This window comes from Myripristis murdjan, chromosome 19 (genome assembly GCF_902150065.1).
Source record: "Myripristis murdjan chromosome 19, fMyrMur1.1, whole genome shotgun sequence".
NCBI lineage: Eukaryota > Metazoa > Chordata > Actinopteri > Holocentriformes > Holocentridae > Myripristis > Myripristis murdjan.
Window position 1 is genome coordinate 3,037,478 of NC_043998.1, and position 22,332 is coordinate 3,059,809.

The 22,332-nt window shown below is 43.6% G+C and overlaps 1 protein-coding gene across 3 annotated transcripts; it reads left to right on the forward strand.

The window, feature by feature from the left end:
- Positions 1 to 110: 110 nt before the first annotated feature.
- Positions 111 to 21,208, forward strand: pgs1 (phosphatidylglycerophosphate synthase 1). 3 transcript variants are annotated; one of them, XM_030077736.1, is made up of 12 exons: positions 111 to 129; positions 315 to 432; positions 4,113 to 4,323; positions 8,352 to 8,429; positions 10,818 to 10,917; positions 11,012 to 11,201; positions 12,589 to 12,767; positions 13,648 to 13,856; positions 14,551 to 14,842; positions 15,279 to 15,427; positions 15,545 to 15,675; positions 20,539 to 21,208. In XM_030077736.1, the coding sequence occupies exons 2-11, from the start codon at positions 317 to 319 to the stop codon at positions 15,662 to 15,664; spliced, it is 1,644 nt and encodes a 547-aa protein (XP_029933596.1). In that variant the 5' UTR covers positions 111 to 129; positions 315 to 316; the 3' UTR covers positions 15,665 to 15,675; positions 20,539 to 21,208. The 3 variants fall into 3 exon arrangements, with proteins under 3 accessions (XP_029933596.1, XP_029933595.1, XP_029933597.1); XM_030077735.1 differs by lacking the exon at positions 111 to 129 and having other exon boundaries at positions 193 to 432; XM_030077737.1 differs by lacking the exons at positions 111 to 129; positions 315 to 432 and adding an exon at positions 1,123 to 1,258.
- Positions 21,209 to 22,332: the final 1,124 nt, after the last annotated feature.

Sequence of the window (22,332 nt, forward strand, 5' to 3'; positions counted from 1 at the left end):
ATCTGGAGAGCCATAGTCTATGCGTGGAATAATTTATCACAGTTAAATAATCAGATGTGACGTCATGTGGCCACTAGAGGTCGCATTTAACTCATTTCAATACCACAGACGTTAGAGAAAGACTAGCATGTAATTATTTGAATTTTATTGCTTCAGGATGTTTTATTAGCATTATCATTACTAAATAAATAACTATAGCATATTGCTGAATGTATCATGAAGCTGTAGCCTGTGACTGCCGAAGGCCCCAGTGAACAGTGTGTGTCTGAACTCCGTGTTCCTGTCGATAAAGTTTTTTCAAATTCCCACTGCAGCAATGGCGGCTCCCATGACCTGGAGGAGGCTGGTGTACTCGGTGTACACACCGGCCCTTGCCGGGGTCTTTACCCGAATATCTGACCGACTCTTCCGGGCGCGGGACAGGAGAAGAGGGTAAGAGACACGGTTCATCCACGGCGCCTCGAGCCGCCGGGTCACACCGCGTGCACGCCGCGGCAGTGTCACTCCTGTCCGTCCTGTTATGAAACGAGTCAAGGATGCCGCGCTCGTGCTGCTATTATCGGACACATCCAAGTGTTATCCGCGCGTTTAACTGTGTCTTACCGTAAATTTGCGCCACGACCTCACCAAACAGGCAGGTCACGGTAATGTGAGCGCGTGCACAGGTCGGTGGGGCATTTGCGATAAAACATGGAGGCGTTGCATTAACCTGTCCGATAATGGAATCCCAGCCATGCTGCTACACTGTTGTTATTAGGGATTATCGCGGTTATCGTGGTTGCATGACAGTCGCGCGGTAGTGACAGCGTGATAACAGACATCGGATGCATTTCTCGCGTATAAGCCGTCACGTTGTGCAACTGAGAGCATGTTCGACAAAGATAAGCAGGTTTGTCCTCCGTGTTGTTTGTGGCACTGTGCCTCGTCCAGTCCTGCGGGTTCCCATTAAACCTGATCACATCCGGAATGCAGGCTGAATGTAGGAGTTCAAGATCAGTTAGATTATCTAGAGCCTAGGGGTGGGGTGGGGGCGGGGGCATCTTGAGAAGGGTGGTCCCATCCTGGCCAGTCAGGTGTGCAGTAAGTGCTGACCAGGTGGACAAATGATCAGATCAAGTTCACTATTAATCCACCTGGTAGGACAGAAAACCAGCAGGACTCTGGCTCCTCAGCACCAGGATGCAAACTCACTAAATTAAAAGATGCATTTTTTCTCTCAGTAAATCTCTGACCTTGGAGGGATCAAGGCCACAAGCATGTATGCACACACACTCACACACACACACACACACACACACAAAGATTGCAGTCATTTACTAAATAGCTCCTCTGTTCATTGCAGTTACTGTCTGGCCTTGCATAATTAACTTTGTTGTTTTAACTTTGTTAGAATGAAGGAATTCCCCTCCGTCTCAGTTCCCAGCTCTCACCAGTTCACGGTTGTGCTCGGCGCTAAAATAACCCAGAAAGAACAACAACAGCGCTCACACAGATCTTATTGTTCCCCACAGCGCTCCCACAGCGCCTCAGACCTCTCGGGCCGCAGTCTGACAGAACTTCAGGGAATGATGCACGTCATTGCTCTGCTCTGGCCTTTTCAAAATTACAGATTAGATTGGCCTCAGTGTGGCGCATCTACATGTTTCCACTAGTCTTTATGCCACGTACAGTATCTTGAACAATGCTGATTGAATTTTCATCCCAGTCTTTCCATTCTTGTGTTTTGAAAATGACATTAATTAGCATAAGGGGGGCCATGCGGTGTTTGACTACTTGGTGGACTGATGCATCTCACTAGGGCAGGGTAATATGGACAAAATCAAATCTATCAATATTTTTGACTGAATATTGAAGTATCAGTATTGTGTTATCTATTATCATATGTTTTTGCTTTCATAAAGTATTAACACAATAAGATTTTTGATAAACGGTCATTAGTAATGTGCATATATTGACCATGCAGATATAAGCAAATAAGGAAAACAGCTTTTCCTGTCTAATAAGTTCAGAAAATTGCTTCCCTTTACTGTAATGTAGCCTTTAAAACCAGGAAACCATGATATTACAATATCCAGAATCACATTATCTAGTCTTATATGATGATATCGATGTTACCCAGCCCTCTCCTGTTTTCAAAGATACACTGATCAACCTTGGGGGAGGTGATGGAGCACTGCATCATGTGTTCACACATAAATGTGGTATTGACTGTCAATATTTCATATAATGAGTAAGACAACAGCTGATCACTGACAATAGATTTGTAAAACGGAGAAAAAAATCCGCAGTCCTGCTCCACACATATCGCTCTTTAAATGGAAAATGTGTTGGCTCTAAGCCTTTTGCAAAATCTTGCTGTAGAAGAATTAAGAGCGGTACACAGGGAGCAGGAATATGCACCTCTTTTTCTTTCTCCTTTTTCCTGTGACAGCTTTTCACACGCCACTCATCCAGTTTTGACAAAACCTGAAGAGTGACATATCTCATTGCTACTTTAAAAATTAAACTGACTGTCACAAGAGGGGAATTACACTTCAGCTTAAAACAACCGGAACAACAACTACACAGACCACACATATTGACATCATACTTGTGAAAAACATGAGGAACTTTTTCCTCATTTCCTTTCTTCCACCCTTCCTCCTCTATCCAAATGTCTCAAGGCTGAAATCACCTACTTTTATCCCCCCGGGCCGTTAAGTTTTCAGTCATTTTCAATCATTAAATCATCAATCAGTAATTTTTCTGTTGTCATCTTGCGGTGGTGTCAGCAGGCAGTCGTGCCCTGCCTGCATCAGGCCGGACACGCTTGTTGATTTTTGCTCGGTTCGCCTCTGAGCTCCTGAAATGAACAGCCTGATTATATCATGTCAGATGACGCTGCTTATCTTCTGTCACTCTCGCACTTATCTTTTACGACTTTCGGTGAATTTGAAAGGCTTCGATGCGAGCTGAGAGGCCCATTACGACGCACCGTCCCGTTAATAAACCACACTCCCTTGGCTAACCTTTGTATTTTGCCCCACAGTAAAAAGAGCAGGATAATTAGGTCTAAACTACAAGCACGAGGAAGTCCTATCTCTTTTTACGTAACGGTTGATTTTATGCCCTGTTGAATCTTGTTTATTCTTTATGGTTGGACTAGAGCCAGAGGAAAAGGGAAATCCCCCTTTCTTGGTTTTTCTGCAGAAGGTTCAGCCCCGTGCAGTGAAGGCCTGAGCTGTTTACTGGGTTAATACGACTCCTCTTGTTTCCTCCGATAGCCTCTCTGAGACGCTTTCTGTGGGTTGGACCTAAACCCAAACACCAACCCGTCCTGTTGGCTCCTATTGTTGTTTTCAGACCCTGAACTTGGTGTGCACATTTGTTTGTGTGTGTGTGTGTGTGTGGTGGTCAGTGTGAAGCTGAAGGAATGCAGGGGAATGACTTGTGACAAGGTGCCTGAGGGTCGCCGCTCCGTCTGTGTTAAACACGCCGCCCCGTCTTTATTTAATGTGGTCGTAATTGTCAGACTGAATTGTGTGATTTTGCGGTGGAGAGAAAGGCAGGAGGCTGCAGAGTCGGGGTGAAGCCAAGGACACAGACGGAGAAAACCACAAATAATATAAAAACCTCCTACAAATCCACGTCTGGGTTTCAGAGTTTGACTGGCTCTGTTACGGTTTGTTGTGCGTTTAAAAGTTATCAGTGGTCTTGCGTCAATGACCGAGTCGCTCCCTTTTGCTTGAGAAGACGGCTCAGATTGCCCGGTACATTGTTGTGGGATGGAGTTTGGTTGACTTGGCATGCCGTCCTCTGGTTTGTCCCGTCTCCCTCAGCTCTGCACTACCTGGTACAATAACCACTTCACTCCCTAAGACGCATTTGGCATTGTGCTTCACCATCAAATGATCTTAATCTCAATTCTGGTAAACTGACTGTGGCCTGTTAAATTTGTCTATCAGCCACTTTGGCAGGCAACCACCTATCATTTTGAGGTCTCGTTCTGTGCTAAAAATGCAGATGGATGGTAGAACAGTGGAAATGACTGTTGACTTTTGGAATGAACCGGCCACTGCGGTCACTGGAAAAGTCACTTTCCCTGCCCGCCGGGCTGCTCGTGTCTCCTCCAGGTCCTCGGTGCTGCTGCTGGCCCCCCTGCTGGCAGAGGCTGAGGCGGCCCCCCGACGCATCTCCAAGCCCACCGGCTCGGCTGGAGCGCAGGGCACCGACGGCCTCCTCGCCCGCTTCCGATGGATGGCAGAGTACGTGCCGGCCTTCAGGGTGCCGGGCGCCCACATCCACATCCTCACCTCGCCCGAGGAGTTCTACCAGACGATGAAGGTGAGCGGGAGCTGTGTCGAAATAAACCTTCAAGGAACTAGAAAAAAACTACCTGGTTAATATCTACCAGGAAAAATAGTCAGCATACATTTTTTTTTGTTACAGGTATATCACGCTATCCATTGTAATGTGTGGCCACAGACACACTACTGCCCCCTGTACTGAACTTACAGTATTACTATCCCTACTACTATTATTTAACTGTTTACCATGTCTAATATTTAAAATATAAAGAAGCAACTTATAACAGCCTCATTTAACTAGAAATACCTCTGTGCAAGCCTATTATTCTGTCTCATTAATTCCACCACCACAACCAAAAAAAACTAGTATTTCAGTTTCAGCCTTTCAGTTTGGCCGGCAGTTAAAATCTTTATGCAGTCGTCTTGATTAATTTTATAAACTTCAGATGCTCAAAAATATGTTTATATGACTCTGTTGCCTCTTATTATGCTTGATTTGATTGTTATTGTTGTGGTTTCCAGTGTTGAAACTTTTCTGAGAGAATGAATAAACAAATACAAAAATAAATATATAAACAACAAATAGTAAAAGAAACAGTCAAATTGACTGTCAAGTCGAGTAGAGCCTTACAGTTTCCCTTTTGTGTGTGTATATATTGTTTTCTTCTGGTGGTCTCACACCTTTGTGTGGCCAGATGCTGTTGCATGTGGTGGTTAACTATTGGTGGTTAACTATCAGTCACCCAGCAGACCTTTGTCACAGTGGTCATTTTGACATGAAATAGCAGGTTAAACACAGGTGTTACACTGATGAGAATTAAAGCCTAACAGAGCCAGGGTCCTGCTGTCGTTCCCTGCAAAGACTGCACTGTGTCTAAATGAAACATAACCTTAATTAATATCATTAGTAAAACCTGTGTCTATCTGATATTTCATGTAAAAATCCCCGCTGTGAAAAAGGTCTGGCAGAGGCAGTTTGATATGGCCTTACTGTTATCTCCACCCGGCAGTGGCCTTGAGGGGATGTTGTGTTCGGTCATGTGTATCTGCAAACAGCTGGGCCTATCAGTGTTATATTTCTTTGTGCACAGTTATGACTGTATAATGAAGGACCTCTCCTTCACGGTGATTCAAAACCTTTGAAAAATATGAGCACCAGAGAGAGGGAGATATGCAGACAGGTCCTCTGTATTTTCCCTTCTCCTGGTAGGTGTTTTTTTTTTTTTTTTTTTTTTGGCCAAGTCTGAGGTGGCGTACTTCTGGGCCTATCAGCCTAATATTTTTTGTGCGATGATTCAAAACCTTGAAAAAACCTGTTTCTTGCCACAGTCGAGCGCTAACTCCTCAGCTGGTTTTTCACCTGAAATCCCAGCTTCGGAGACGGTGCGAGACATCTGGCGGAGATCTGCTCGCTTGTAGTTTCGATGTGGTTTGATTGGCTCGTGGTCACACCGTGCGCAGTGGCCAGCCGGGCCAAAGACTGAGAACAGGAAAACACCAGCGGCATTCAGATATTATCATCTCAGTTACTGGCAAAGTGCGTGAGGAACTCTTATCTGATAAAGATGTCAGGTCCTGGCATCATCACCACTCTTACTGGCATTTAGTGTCAGCAATAGTGTTAATTTTGGACACGCTACATTTGGCGGTTAAAGCATTGACAAATAATCAGCATATTAATTAGAAAGCAGTATAACAAACATGAAGCAATGATGTAATTGTCACACAATTGACGACAGCCCCACCCTTCGTTAATTTGTCTGCTTTTAACGCCAAGTTCATGTGGTGTGAAAATATGTTGCTGCAATGACTCGAGGGCTCAAAACAATTACTTGGAAGCTTTTCTGAATGTGATTTATGTGACACATCCATTTCCACCTTCCTTTGTTCATTTTTTTTCCTCTTATCCCCTTACAATCAAAAGTACTCCGAGAATGATTTTGCAGTGACATGAAGAAAAAAGGGTTATTTTGCGGAAAAATTGTAACCCAACACTGCAAAAAAATCATCTCGGACTCTGAAAATCGTATTTTTCTTAAAACAGTTTAAATGTGATTGTGTCATAGCCTGCTATATGGCTGGACTGTGACTACATTTAAAAAGCAGCTGATTATTTAAAACAGGTAAAAATCGCCTCTTTATTTATTTTCTTATTTATGTTTATATGAAATAATCCGCTTCTTCACTGCATGGTACAGCTCAACTCAACTTTACTTGCCTTTTTGGTTCCCCATCTGGCAAAAGCTGCTGATACTACCTGGTACTTTTTTGATATCACTTATGGTATCACTTTCTTTGGCAAGGAGTGATGGGAGTCAGATAATTTGGTTCGGTCCCTGTTAAGAGTCGACTGCTCTCAAACGGCTTGTAGTTCTGTAGCTTTTCCACTTATTTAAAACCAAAATGAATAGTTTTTGACCTTTGATTGGTGTTTCTGCACACCTGTCACTTAAAGTAAGTTGAATTTTACTACACGTGTAAAAAAAAAACAAAAAAAAAACACTAATGTGAAACAATCAGTAAAATATATATGTTTTAAAGCAGTTAACTATAGATGTTTTTTATATATACACAGCCTGTATCTCTCACAGATACACACACACAATCTAAATGGTGCACACACACACTTGTTACACTGCAAAAACTCAAAATCTTACCAAGATTATTTGTCTTATTTCAAGTCAAAAACGTCTTATTCCTAGTCAAAATATCTCATTACACTTAAAATAAGACATGATCACCTCAGAAGTAACTTGTTTTTAGACAATTGTCTCTTGTTTCAAGTGAAAATTTGCTTGAAACAAGTGAAAATTTGCTTGTTTCATTGAAAATTGTCTAAAAACTATTTACTTCTGAGCTGATCATGTCTTATTTTAAGTGTAATGAGATATTTTGACTAGAAATAAGACAATTTTGACTTGAAATAAGAAATAATCTTGGTAAGATTTTGCGTTTTTGCAGTGTACTCCTTCTGTGCAGCACAAAGAAGGAAGCCACACACAACTCACTACTGTGGCTAAATTTAGCTCTGAATCTTTACTACTAAACGAGTCAGACATCATGGGTTCTTATATAACTTCTGGGTTAAACAACGGTTCCTCATATATGCGAGTCGGTCCGGTCAGACCGGACGTGCCACAGATTTAGACTCACGCATTCAGGAGCTCGGCTGAATCATTTTTTCTCAGCGTTGATTACATGTGAATTTCTCTCTCTCAACTTGTTTCCTGAATTTTCTTGATTCTAGAGTCACTTTCTTGATCCTAGTGGGCTTTATTCTGCCTTGTTTCAACATATTTATTCTTGTTTGCATAAAAAAAAAAAAATCTGAAGTGTATTGGAAACAAGCGGGATTATCTCATCCCGCTGGCAGATTTTCTGTTTTGTTTGAAGAAAAACATGTTTTATCAGACTCGGCAGCTTCTGTTAAGATGGAGTGTAGAAACATACTTGATACAGTGTGTTTTCTTCACCTTTTGACCTTTCTGGATGCATTAATATTTAAAAATGCCACATGATGCACCTTTTTGAGATTCTAGTGAGTAAATCGTGATGTGTATATTTTTGAGAAGTTTTTATTGGCTGTGAGTAAGTGTGTGTGTGTGTGTGTGTGGACAATGCAGGTGTGATTCACACCTTCTAAAAAAAGAAAGAAAAGCAATTGTTGTCTTTTTCATTGACACTAAATTCCCAGAAACATGAGAGCTGAAAAGATTAGCTGAATACATACACACACACACACACACACACACACACACACACACACAGAGCTCATTCTTTGTGTCTTAGTCACTTAACGTCACCTGCTCTGCCTGGCTTTTTGTTGTGTGTGTGCAACACTGGAACCCACGACAAGCAGGAAATTTTTGTATTTACTAGTGTTGATATTCTTAACAAGAATCTTCACACCTCCGTTCAGAGTCATGTGCGTTACATTTTTGTGCTGTGCTTATTTTGGCAGCCCTTAATGAAGGCTGTCAAACGTCAGTCCAAAATGTGCTTCTCCACTAAATTATAACACAAGTTGCATTTTTCAAAACGATTTTATTGTTTTCTTCCCATCAGGCTCGCATCAAGACTGCAAAGCGGCGAGTGGTGATGGCCTCCTTGTATCTGGGAACAGGTCCTCTAGAACAAGACCTGGTAAGAATAGTTGTGTGTTTGTTTGTGTGTGTGAGGGCTCGTTCACACCAAGCATGTTTGGGCAACTGATTCACACTCCAGTGTTTCCGCTCATTTAGTTCAGTTCATTTTGGAAGGTGAGAAAAGTAGAATTCAAACTTGGATGGCGTCAAATAACAGCACTGAAAATGCGAGCCTCGGTCCAGTATTGTGACCTGTTCCACATCAAAACAGGATGAAATAACAGGCTCCCAACCATAACCATAAGCAAACTCAGATCCTAAATAATTCATAAATCAAACCCAAACTAATCTAAACCCTAATCTTAACCACACCAGAATAGATTAAAATAACAGATTCCCAGCATAACCTAAGTCTAATCTTAACCAGACTCCCACACTGCATGGATAGGCTGAGGGAGATCAGCTCCGTCTTATTTGCTTCCCTGTAATAAATTCCTAACAAACTAACAGTCACTATCCTTTACAATAGTATTGGCGGAGATATGAGAGGGGTGACGAAGGGCTAGTGTACACACAGAGCCCACAGGCCTTCCACTCCTAATAACCCCAAAATAACCACTGACAAGATGTACAGCTTACCTGATAGGACAAAGGGCCCCAGTTTGATGAGATGAGGTGGTTCCATAAAGCTGGACCAAGTCTGACAGCTCCTGCCACCAAGTCCTGGGCATCAGGGGCTGCCACATGGTTTCACGTTACCTCTGAACTGGCATTGAGGCGTGTTGTTCTCCAGGGTTGTGGCAGGTAAGTCGCAGACATGGGCCGGTGCCTTTTCTCTTGAGAACTCACCTCGCAAACCGCCTGTGCTACCGAAATTGGAGATGGGGTAGGTGTGAGGTATCCAGTGTATTGTTTTCTAACACCTAAAAGATTAGCAGCTAATCTTTTCCCAAAGCAAGCAGTCGTATTTTAGAACTGCGATATGATTTTTCTTACCTTTTATCCAGCCATTGGTTTCCACTTATTCCACTATGACATGAAAATGAACTTTCAGAGCCTTCAGATTTTCTTCACACCACTGTTCCATCACCATAATGAAGTCGTCCACATTAGTTTTCCTAAAAGCAGCTGCACTGTTGTGTTTTCAGGACTTGAAATTCGGCCTGAGTGAAACGCTCCCTCCGCCAAGGAAAATAGTCCCCGGGAAACATTTGCTTTACACAGCCAGTCATCGGCTGTGTGGTTTCTGAATGCTGATGACTTTGTTAGCTGCAAAAGGAGAACATTATAAATTCAACTTTGATAATCGAGGGATTTTGATTATATGTTGCAAAATCTTTAGTAGCAACACATGAGCTGCAAAATGTGCAGGGTTTCCCCGCATATGTTATACTTGAACGACCCGCCCAGGTTTATTAGCAGCCACCCAGGGATAATTTGACCCACTCAGGGATTCCCATTAATGCTTTAAACTGTGGCGTTCCACCTCGTGCCGGTTTCACACACAGTCTTAAACATGTTATGGTGTTTAAGACATGGTAGAGCTGGGTATGGAGATTCAGTACCTTTATGGCACCTGAAATGCCTCGTTACTAAAGATTATTGGACAAAGGAAGAGTCATTCGATACCACATTTGTTTTGGTCGTTTTGATACGTCATTTACAACACACGGCTCATCTGCCCTTGTCAAAACTGAAACACGGGTGAAACAATCCAAGACACGTGTTGGCAGTCAGAGAACGGGTAGTGTGTGTGTGTGTGTGTGTGGAGGTAGATAGTCAGTATGACAGAGGTGACTGGCAGCTTGTAAGGTCTTCAGATTTTACATATACTTTGCATGTCTTACATAATCAGTCAGGCGATAAAGCAATAAAAACTTACAAAAACAGACCTAGTTAATGGACAGGCCTGGCCATAAAATCCAAACAATTAACTGACCACTTCTAAATGAGATCAGCAGGCAGAGCTCATCCATCTGATCCATCGCAGATACCACCAGCTTAACTCTAAGGTCAGACAAAGGCGAACGCAATACATGACTTTAATGGTAAATTCCTCCACAATGTGTGTGAAAGAAATGAAGGGAAAAGCGAGGTGAGAAATAGTTTTAGTTTTAGTGAAAACACTGAAATGAGGTGGAGAATTAAACTAGAATTAAAACAACACTGATTTCTGGCACGGTGCTTTAACAGAACTGCTGTGTGTTAAGTAACTATAAATCACAGACAACAACACCAAAATGCAGGGTTTTTCGGGGCGTAGGGAGAGAGTTGTTGACAAGTTATTTGTGCCTGGAAAGCCAACAAAATGAACCAAGAACTAACCGCAGTCTGGACTGACGCTCGGACTCAGCTGTTTCATGTTTTCTCAACTGGTCTGAATACCAGAGAGGGGAAATAGCAGCAAAGAGAAACTGGGATCAGACATTGTTTTTGTTCTTTTCAGGTGGACTGTATGGAGGAAGCTCTGCGGCGCTCGCAGGAAGACAGCCACGCTCCCGACCTCAAAGTCTCCGTCCTGCTGGACTACACGCGCGGCTCTCGAGGTTGGCCCGCGTTAAGTTCGGCTTTCCGTCGCCCTGTTACTGCAGAGCCCTGTTCTCATCATCCTTGCTCGCTTTTCTGTGTTTTGTTTTCCAGGTGAGATTAACTCCCGGACCATGCTGCTGCCGCTGCTGCAGCGCTTCACCTCGCAGATGCGCGTCTCCCTGTACCACACGCCCGACCTCAGGGGGCTGCTGCGGCTGCTGGTGCCTCAGCGCTTCAACGAGACCATCGGGGTCCAGCACATCAAAGTCTACTTGTTTGACGACAGCATCATCATCAGCGGGTATTCAACTCACTCACATGAAGTTTAGCCTGGCAGGTCACTGGGCTGAGTGGTGGCACCGATTACCCGATTTGATTTGATTGCATATTGATTCAATCTGATTTGGTTGGGTTAGGCATGTTTCAGTGACAGTGCCAGTCTCGCCGCTGTCTTGTGTCTTTATTTCAGTTTTACTGGATGGAGAGAATGTTTCAGTTTCTATTCCCATGTCATCCGCTCTGCAAAACGTTTCCTCAGGGATAGTGGAGGCAAAACTCTGAAATACTCAAGTCGGCAATAATCAGTCACACTGTTGAAGAGACTTGTACAAACTAGTTCAAATTCAGACGGAGAGCTCAAGAGACCAATGAGAGGATGGTGGGTGGATCTTGTTACTGTAGCTCCCTCGAGATCCTCCAGGGAACGAGGTCAGGTGAAAAGATCAGGTTAACAATAGATATCTGACGGTTTAGTTGAAGAGGTGATTAATTTGCAAAACTGCCATTTGTAACCAGCACTAATAAAACATCAGTGTCTCTCTCTTTCTCCCTCACACACCAGTCACAGACACGGATCTTCATCTGTTGCCCCCTTGTCCTGTGCACTGCAAAAAGTCCAAATCTTACCAAGATTATTTGTCTTATTTCTAGTCAAAATATCTCATTACACTTAAAATAAGACATGATCAAGCAAATTTTTACTTGTGACACAAGTGAACAAGTAAAAATTTGCTTGTTCCATTGGCAAAATTTGTTTCTTGTTTCAAGCTAATTTTCACTTGTTTCAAGTAAATTTTCACTTGAAACAGGTGAAAATTGTCTAAAAACAAGTTACTTCTGAGGTGATCATGTCTTATTTTAAGTGTAATGAGATATTTTGACTAGAAATAAGACATTTTGACTTGAAATAAGACAAATAATCTTGGTAAGATTTTGACTTTTTGCAGTGTGCAGCAGCAGTGAAAGCCTGACTCCGGTCAAAGTGGAGGAGCAATGTCAGATTAACAATTTCAAAAACTTGTACGGTCTGTGTTGTAAACATCACAGGCGCTTGCGCAAATAACATGCAGTAATCCCGTAACCGGGACACTAGCATTTACCATGAATAACCAGATGTCTCTGTATGCCGTCTAAAAGCCACGTCCCGGACATGATCATAACCAGGATAAGCCTCATCATCAGGATACTAAACACAGTCACTGATGTATTCCGTAGGCGTCTCTTTGGAGAAGTTTCCTCTCCCCGTCTCCTCTCCTCAGCAGTGGCCTAACAGCGTCAACACACATGAACCTTAGCCCACAAACTCAGTGGCTAGCAGCCGCCTGTTTTTCCCTCCAAGGCCTCATTCTTCCATCGCCCTCTCCCCAGAAAGCCTGACGTGTTTTGCTCTCCCTCCCGCCGTCTCTCAGGGCCAACCTGAGCGACTCCTACTTCACCAACAGACAGGACCGCTACGTGCTGCTGGACAACTGCGGCGAGCTGGCCGACTTCTTCTCCGACCTGGTGGGAGCCGTGGGCGACGTTTCCCTGCAGCTCCAGCCCGACGACTCGGTCACCATGCTGGACGGCATGGTGCATCCGTACAAAGGTACAAGCAAAAGCAAAAGCCAAAAGCAAAACAAACGGCAGCGTGTTTCATGCGTTCGTGTGTACTCAGACATGTTGAACCTTTTTAAATGTTTTGACACTTCATGCTCAGTTACGCTGGCACCAGCCGGGGTTTTCAAGTGAGGGAACCGATGGATTTTGCTAATGGAGCTTGAAAGCTTAGACAGGCAAATAAGTGCCAGAGAGACTGCGTGTGTGTGTGTGTGTGTGTGTGTGTGTGTGTGTGTGAGAGAGCGTGTGTGAGGACAGAGAGAAAGAGAAGCTGATAAGTGTTGGAGAAAGATGGAGAGAGCTCTTGCGGTTGACCAGCCATGCAACCGGATGTGAAATTGTCAGGATTTTGTGTGTGTGTGTGTGTTTGTGTGCGTGTGTCTGCGCGCACACACACACACTGTGCGTAACTGGAGCGCAGACTGCCAGGATGTTAGATCGAGGGATGAATGACATCATGTCTGCAGGACTGGACCGCAGTTGTAACGAACACCAGGAATAGAGTTGTGATGTCACAGTGTTGCTGGAAGATGATATGGAGAAGGAACTGGCCGACACACACACACACATGCACACACACACACACACACACACACACACAGGCAGAGTCATTCAGAGGCGTGCAGACACTGAGGGAGGATGATAATGAATGACATTTGGACGGGTTTCATCAAATAAAGGCTCCAGAGCTGAGGTTGTGTTTTCACTCCGTTCCTCCCTTTCCCCGTCCTCCTCTATGATTCATGCCTGCAACACACACACACACACACACACACTGCCCAGAACAGCATGATCCAGTGAGCATCATGACCTGCTGCAGCTGCTCCCACTCACCTCTGCGTGTCATGAACTTCTCCTGTGGCTACCAGGCAACCGCGACGACTTCTCGGCCTCTGCCAGGAAGCGGATCATGGAGGTGGTGAACTCGGCGCGCACGCAGCAGCGCCTGCTCAGCCAATCAGAGGACTCCGAGGACGAAGGGACGGGCGACAGGGAGGAAGGGGAGGAGGACACGTGGGTGTTTCCTCTGGTCCAGATGAAGCCTCTGGGGATCCAGGTGGACGAGCAGGTCACACAGGTGAGGCTCCAAACCACTTCCTGTCCTCACCTCTGATTGGCCGAGCCACATTAACACACGCCTCCCACAGGTCATGGAGTTTCTGGAAACATCGCGGAAAATCTGTCCAAGTCAGGAAAAGTCAAGAGATTTCAACTAAATCTTGGTCTTCAAAGCCACGTTGCTGTTGAAAAGCACCTGCAGAGAACCAGACAGAGCCCAAACATTCTTCTTTAATCATTTGCAAATGTCCCACAAATATGCATTATTAGTTGGACATTGGTTTGTAAGTTAATGGAGACTAATATTCATGACTGTATTTTTAAAGTTTGGCTCTTTTGGGAACCACACTGTTAAACATTTGCCTTCTCTTATCGTTACAGTCATGTTTTATGAAAGCACTGTGCAGTTACAGTCATTTTCCCTTCTTTGCATCATGTTAACAACACCTCTGAGCTGCCTTTTATCAGAATTATTGCACAATAATAATGATAATAAATGAAGTAGCTCCTCGGTTGCCACATTTGGAAGCGTCCAGTTCCATTTTAATTAGGAGCATTTCTAGTTTCCGAGCAGTACGATGGTCCCACCCCGTATATAAAATCCTAACACATGACGCCTTTAATGTTTTCTTGTTAAACTTGCAGAGTGGTTTGCCTCTCTGTGTGTGTGTGTGTGTGTTTCTGAGACTTTCTCTGTTTCTCTGAACCTCCAGCACTTGCTGACAGGGGCGGGCGCCGACACCACCGTGTTTCTAACGTCGGGATACTTCAACCTGACCCGGGCCTACATGGGGCTGGTCCTCGGGGCCGGAGCCAGCTACCGCATCCTCACCGCCTCCCCGGAGGTCAACGGCTTTTTCGGGGCCAAGGGCGTCGCCGGAGCGATCCCCGCCGCGTACATTCACATCGCCAGACAGTTTTACAATGAAGTGTGCCAGCTGGGCCAGCAGGAGAGGGTGCACCTGCACGAGTACCACCGGCCGCAGTGGACCTTCCACGCCAAAGGTGGGTCGGACACACGCGGGCACGAGCACCCCTGTCCGTTTTAACCTGTACCGACATCCTGAATCGGTGTAGCCTGCAAGAGTGATTATGAGCCCGGCCTGGGCCTCGGTATCCACTTTGGTTTTGTTTGGGTGAGTGAAAAGAATACAACATTACTTCTGCTGTTCTTTCTTCCTGCTTGCCTTCCTGCTCACTTGCGGTTGCGGCGGCATGTAGCGTGAGAGAGGATCACTTGTACAGTCATCCTGTCATGGCCTCAGGACAAGGATGTACACTCACTCTCTCTCATATTTGGGGTTTGGATAGACGCAGGGGATTTCTGCATGTGCTTCCTTTTTAGTTGTGGTTTGGGCCGACCAGAATCTCTACTGGAAACTGCTTGGAAAACGCTCTGATGCATTACCTCCGCGCTCTCTCCACTTTTCCTCTCCTGCAGGTCTGTGGTATTACCTCCAGGGACAGAGTCGGCCGTGCCTCACTCTAATTGGCTCTCCTAATTTCGGTTACCGCTCAGTTCACCGTGACCTGGAGGCCCAGATCGCCATAGTAACAGCAAATCAGGATTTGCAGGCGCAGCTGCAGGAGGTGATCTTTTTTTCTTTTCTTTTTCTCCAAACTTTTTTTCTTTTCTTTTACCACAGCTGAGACTGATGAGTCACAATTGTTAATGCACACTCCCACACACCTTTTACTTCACTTTAGGAGCAGGAGTTGTTGTACCAGCGTTCCACAGAGGTATCCAGCTCCACATTTGAGCGGCCGGACCGCCACGTCAAGCTATGGGTCAAACTGGTCACTCCCCTCATCAAGAACTTCTTCTGATTCGCCATCAGGTGCAAACACGGCAGAAACACACTCATGTTTTCACATGTGCACTGCATTATGACTCCTGCTATTTTTTTTATCTTTATTCTTTATTCTTTATTTGCATCCCCATTAGCTTCCAAGTAGAATAACTCAGTAACATGTGAAACAAAACTTGCGGTGAAAGCGAAATTGTCAAATCTGCAACAACAAAAAGCAAAAACTAAAAATAATCAAAAATCCAGACCGAAAAACAGACAGTAATATCTATAAAAAAACGAAATCAGTTCTCATCATACAATTAATTCTTGGCTGTATTGTCCTGCAACAGCGGCCTTTATTATGACAGATAGGTGCAGGTAAGTACATCCAGAGCACAGACACACATCTACGGTGAGGCGTGAGGTTTGGTTTCTGATTTCCATGGTTTTTCATTTTCGTCTCAACTCCCATTTTTAACCTCAGATTGTGTGATTCCGTCTGTGATATGTGCAGACCTGACAGAACGGAGCCCCCAGACGTATTGTTCTTCACAACGCACACACAGACTGTGTAAAAGAGGCTGTGGTTTCTTGGAAAATGTCCACAGTCATTGTGGCGAGTCACAAATCGCAGGCCCGGTCCTCACATCTTCCCAGCAGACTTTGCCCAGATCACCCGAGAGAGAGAAAGAGAGAGTGAGAGAGAGTAAAAGAGAGAGAGAAAGGGGGAGAGCGGGACAGCGTGCCGGCTGATTCACTTCTGTCAAGAAGTGAGTCAGCGTGGCATTATGGTGATGATTTGACAGTGTGGTCGGGGTTAGTGTGAGTCGGGGATGCGAGGTCTTGTCAGGACTTGGTGAGGTATCAGCTGAAAGTCTGGAGTCAGAGGGTTCAGCCGCCCCGGCGGGGAAATCCACCCATAAAAACCCGTTAACCTGCTGTATCTGCTGCCATGGAGCTTCAGTCCACTTTCAGCAGCCAGTTTCTTCTCCCCTCTTTACCAAGAACTGCATTCTATGTCAGCCAGAGACCCGGAGCTGCTCCCTTGACAATAAATCAGTGATTGTTTGTTGAAAACAAAGAATTTTGGAAGTTAAGTCCCTTCCCGTTTGGGAAGACTGCAGGAAGGCAGTAAAAAAAACACAGAAACCAAGACTGTGCATGTCCTTGTGACCAGTCCCTTCCTCTCTCTCGCTCTCATGGCTCAAGCAGTAAGGCCAAGAGACATCTGTCACTGTGCAGGGTTTTTTTTTTTTTTTTTTTTTTTTTTTTTTTAAACTTTGTTTTTTAGAAGCCAGGTGAAGCCACAGTGGAGGCCACTCAGCAGGGTTTTTTTTTTTTTTTTGTTGCAGAGCAGGAAGTGTTCAGTGATCATGACGGTAAATGGGTGTTGTCTTATCAGTACCTGGGGCAGGGACTCGGAAAAAAAAACAGCAATGTGTGTGATCTGCTGCCAGTAATCATAAATAGATTGTATTTCAGAGCTGAATGACTCACACTGCAGTTGTGCAAAGTCTTAACAGCGATATAAAATGTGAAATATGCAAGGAAGAAGAGAGGTGTTGCGGAAGGTGTCGCTCCACTGCCGAGCAATGTGCGACTTCATCCAGCAACACGGCTACTAAATCCGAGCCCTCAGTGTATTTTGAGAACAACACAAAAAATCTCTGGAGTGTCAAATGGCACATTGTCTGCGATCTTAAAATACAGACAGACAAGTCAGCTGCATGTTTGTATTTCTGTCCTCCAACTCTTTTTCATCCTTACCTCAAGAGGAAAATCAGTCTGGGGAAACAACTGCTAAATTGTCTGTGTCTGTTTTTGCGCTCCGTGGCAGGAGTGTGATGTTTTGAGGCCACTTTTGACTCTCGAGTGTGAGTCATAGAGTGAATTCCACAGTTTAATTCTCATCAGACTGCTATATTAAGATGCACCGTTGTCATAACAGTGGCTGAGAAACAGCCCGAAAAAAATGTGAAAAATGTAAGAACTCGGTGCAAAGTTAGAATTTCAACTTATTTGATGTTTTAATTAATAGAAAACTTTGGGTACGTGAAATCAGATGTGGGGTTTGTAGACCAAAGTCTGACGTCAGTGTCGCCAATCCAGGACCTGTGGCCTGTATTTGCACATCGCCGTCATGATGTGTGGACAAATGTGCCGTTACCGCGCCGAGCAAGAATCTGAGGCGATGAATTTTCATTGTATTTACATTTTTCTGGCTGCAGTGTGTGTAGTGTGTGTGGGCGTCACAGCTAATTAATTGTAAAGGAATGTTTTGAAATGATTGCCCATGCACACGTCGTTTTTAAATAGAGCGTTCAACACATAGCAATATAGAAACTGACTGTACTCTAATAACCACTGATATAGGTTTCATTCCCAGGTAATAATCAGCATAGGTCCAAAATGTCAACAAATTAACACTAATCAAACTGCCACTGCCACTGTTTTGACTGGCAATTATCAGCCATTAAGCGATAAAACAGTCTCAGCTCATATCTAATCGGTTTTGACTCTCAGGAGTGTGTAACGCGCAATTATCATGAGCAAATACGACTTGGTTGTTCAGCCGGTGTAACTGACAGGAAATCACCTGTCATTTCAACCATGCATAGTATGGTAAATCAGTAGGCAGTTTAATTCAACACTTTGCTTTGCCAGTAAATCCTGAGCACAAAACAGGACGTCTGCCCGGTCCTGAAAAAGTTTTCAACTATCTTCAACTCAGTTTTAGAAATATTAGGCCTTAAAAGTCCTTAAATAGTCATACACTTGAATTTAAACATCTCAATTTCTAATTTAATTTAACCTTTTACCTCATTTTATTTTCACTCTTCTGCATCAGACTCAACTATTCTGATGTTATAAAGTGTAAATGCACCCAATACTGGCCTCTCTACTGGCTCGCTGCTGGGAAAATGATCCAACTCAGTTTACGTTTTACCTGTGGAGAGAAATAAAATAAATATGTTATACTTCCTTGTCCCAAATAACGATGAATGATCGTACCTTAGGAAGACAGTTCACACAATCATCTAGCTCATAATCAACTATTTTTGCAAAAAAATCTGTCCAAATACAGGTTAATGATTAACATGCAGTTCTTATTTGAGTAGGGTTAGAGATGAAGATGATTCGATTTCTTTATAAAAGCATTACATCTGACTCTGTGATGCCGGGAGACTGTGTTTAATGCAGTGCTGGTATTTTGTGCGTGCACATTCAGTGAAAAACAGTCAGTTCTGTGCAGCACACCATGACAGTGAAGGAGGCGAACCCCAAAACCAAATCCAGAGTGTGAATTTTGTCTGCAGGTCTCCCACCGGTGCAGCTAAAGAGAGATTTGTAGAGTAAACAGGCCTGTTTGTCCAATCTCAGTCGTGTGTGTGTGTGTGTGTGTGTGTGTGCTGAACCGATCTGGCATGGTAATCTGTGTACATTAGCACTTATCTCTGCATCTGACAGAGGAAAAAAAACAAAACACAGCCCTCCCAACAATAGCACTGCCGGTTAAAAGGATAAAACATCCTTATCGTCAGCACAGGCCACCTATTGTTGGAAGGTAGTGACAACAGGCTGGAGCCGCTCCAAACTCTTTTCACCGTCAAGCTGAAAGGTCCCACGGTGAGGTGAGGGGTGTGCACAGGGTCACCGGTGTTTCTGCATTCCTCTGTCAGGGTCCCAACCACACGCTGAGAACATGTGGCCCAACATCAGGCAGCCGCTGGTGAGCAGGACTCGCCTGCCCCCTAGTGGAACCACAGGGAACTTTCACACCAATCATTCCCTCTGCAGATGGCCTTGACTTTTTCTGTGTTGACTGTTTTTTGTGTGTGTGTGTGTGTGTGTGTGTGTGTGTGTGTGTGTGTGTGTGTGTGTGTGTGTGTGTGTGTGTGTGCGAGAGAGAATCATTATCTCACACCATGATTCTGAACAACATCTTGAATCACTTACACACATTGCCAGTAGCCCGTCAAGTTGCGCGTCAAGACCGGAGATTAGATATATAAATAGATCAATCCAATATCTACAGAGTGCTGAATGTGTGTTTTATTGCATCTATTAGTTTACCCTCTTTTCTTTTTCATTTTAATGTCTTATTTTCACAAAAGCCCTTTGGGGGACAGGTGTTGCAACTTAGCATCTTCTACTAACACCATGAGACTTGCATTGGAGAAGTGTTTTCAGTGTGTTTCAGTGGCCACTTTTATTAGGTCCACCTGTATAATTTAATCCAGTCCAATTAAACTATTCTGCCATGAAGTTTACTTTTCTACTGCCTATAATGCTCAGGTTTTCTTTTTGTCACAGTAATAGGTGTTCATTCAGTTCTAGGACCAAAACTTAGAAACACCTCTAAATATAATGTTGATGTTAAAACTGTATTTGTTTACAATAGGAATAATGTATAATACATACTATGACTTTTTTTCTTGAAGATGTGAGATGGATGTAGAGAGCCATCCATCTCACTTGTATTTGTGATTTAGTAGATTGATTGATTTCTTTTCAGGGTTATTTCAGAGATTAAATGATTACATGGAGCCTATTGTATGTGTTAGACATGTTGTGAGTTTGTGTTGGCTGTTGTGTGTCTTAGTGGTTGTGTCATGTATTGTTAGTCATATTGTGAGTTCTGAAAGTTATGGATGAATATTGATGTATCATGTGAAGTGTTTAAAACATAGTTACGAGGACCCCAGAAAGAGTAGCACCTGTTTGAGGATTCACCTGCCATCTCTCAGTTCTGGTGTTTGGATGTTTTGGCCGTGTGCACAGGCTGACCGTAATTGGACTTTGAATTGCAGGCCTGCTGCCATACGAAGCTTAGCAAGGTGCTTTTTGTACTCCTGGGTGCACTAACCCCTCTGCATTGATAAAGCATTGAAATGTGTGTGTTTCCATTAGGCAGGACGGCTCTGCAATGGAAGATCCAGATGGAAGCCGCTCCTTTAATACGGGTCCTGTACACGGGACAGTCGGACGAATCGGCAAAAATCACCGGCATTCTGGGAATCTGCTCCTTCTGTGTGTCACATAAAAGCCCCTGTGAATACACACACGTACATACACATACACACACACACACACACACACACACACACACACAGGAGCAGACCCAAGACGAAGAGGAATCATCACCATGATCTCCAGATCCTGTGACTGTTCATCTCAAACCGATCTGAGGGCCGACTCTGTTCCTGCTGCTCCCATCGGACCTTTTGGTTTACGAAGGCCTGACGTCACAGCACTGACTTCTGTCTCTGTGGTTGCATCAACTACAAGAAAAAAAAAAAAATTTCCATGACATATTTCCACAAGTATCTGTTGGCATGTATAAGCAAGCAATAGGGACTGTGTGTCATGCAGTGAGTGTTTTGGTGTGGCAGAGCCTTTCCTCTCCCTGAAGGAGCCTTAATAACAGTCGACGGGAGCTCTAACACTGTCTGCTCTGCCCACGCCTCGCACAGTCATCACAGTAACTGTACACTGTCTGTGTGTTATTCTTATCTTTGTAATTTAAAATAACGTGGTGCATTTTTAAATGGGATTAAACGTGTGAGTGAGTTACTCTGCTGTTAGGTGCCATGGCTCACGTCATTTGAAGTACATCTGTTTTTCAAGGCTTTGAGTAGTATACAAACTACTGAACTTGTGAATGATCCATAACCAGACAAAATGACTTTTTCAAAGATGGGGATCAGGGTTTGGATGGTTAGGGTTAGGATCAGCCTCTGGATGCTCAAATAATGCCCTCAGTGTGCCTGCAATTAGTGATAAAATTCAAACTTGTGCAGCTACTTAAGCAAAAAACTATAAAAGGTCCAAATCTGTCAGGTCCTGTGTCAAGTGGCATATTGCTTTAATGACACAAGTAAAAAGGTAGCAAAAGTGTAAGTGTAAAGACTGATGTTATTCAGCTATTCAAAACTGAAGACCAGATCTATTTCAAGTTTCAAATATTTGTTTTATAATTACTGTAAAAAGTATTGTAAAAGTAAAGCTGCCAGCCCAAACAACCATATATGGGTAAAAGAGAGTAGGGGAGGCTACATGTTTAAATACATAGTTATGTTTCAAAATATTCCAACATTTGGCCACAGTTGTTTTAAGAAATGTGTTTCAAAATGTATTGAGGAATTTTCAATAGATAATGTTCACAAACAATGTCAGTACGCAAGACTTGGTCTGAAAAGTGTATTTTGGAGAGTGTTTTCCAAAATGCACGGCACATTTTAACTGCAGTGGTATTGAGAACAAGTAAAAGCCACCGATAATTCATTGATTGTTGCTGCTATTAAAATATTAAAATAAAACAGTTAGCCATTCTTGCCAGGGGCTCTAGGTTTTGTTTCTGAGCTTTCAAGATAACTTTTTGGTGATTGATTGGCAGAACATGAGGAGACTTGATTTTTTTTTTTTTTAATTTGGATAGCAGAAGCTGGAAATAATATTATGGGAAAAATCATGTGTCTACAACTAGTGTGCAAAAGATTGATTAAAAAATGTTTATACATGTAGGACTAATATGTTGATACCTGAAAGCTGCCAGTTCAGTGGTGTCGGTATTGAGTAACAGTATGTAGTACATCTGTAGTAGCACATTGTCTGCAGAGACTCAAGTCCCTCTGGTTGCACATTCTTCTGATTCTTGTGGTTAAGTTGTGGTTCAGGTGAGATATTAAACCATCTGCCTGAGTT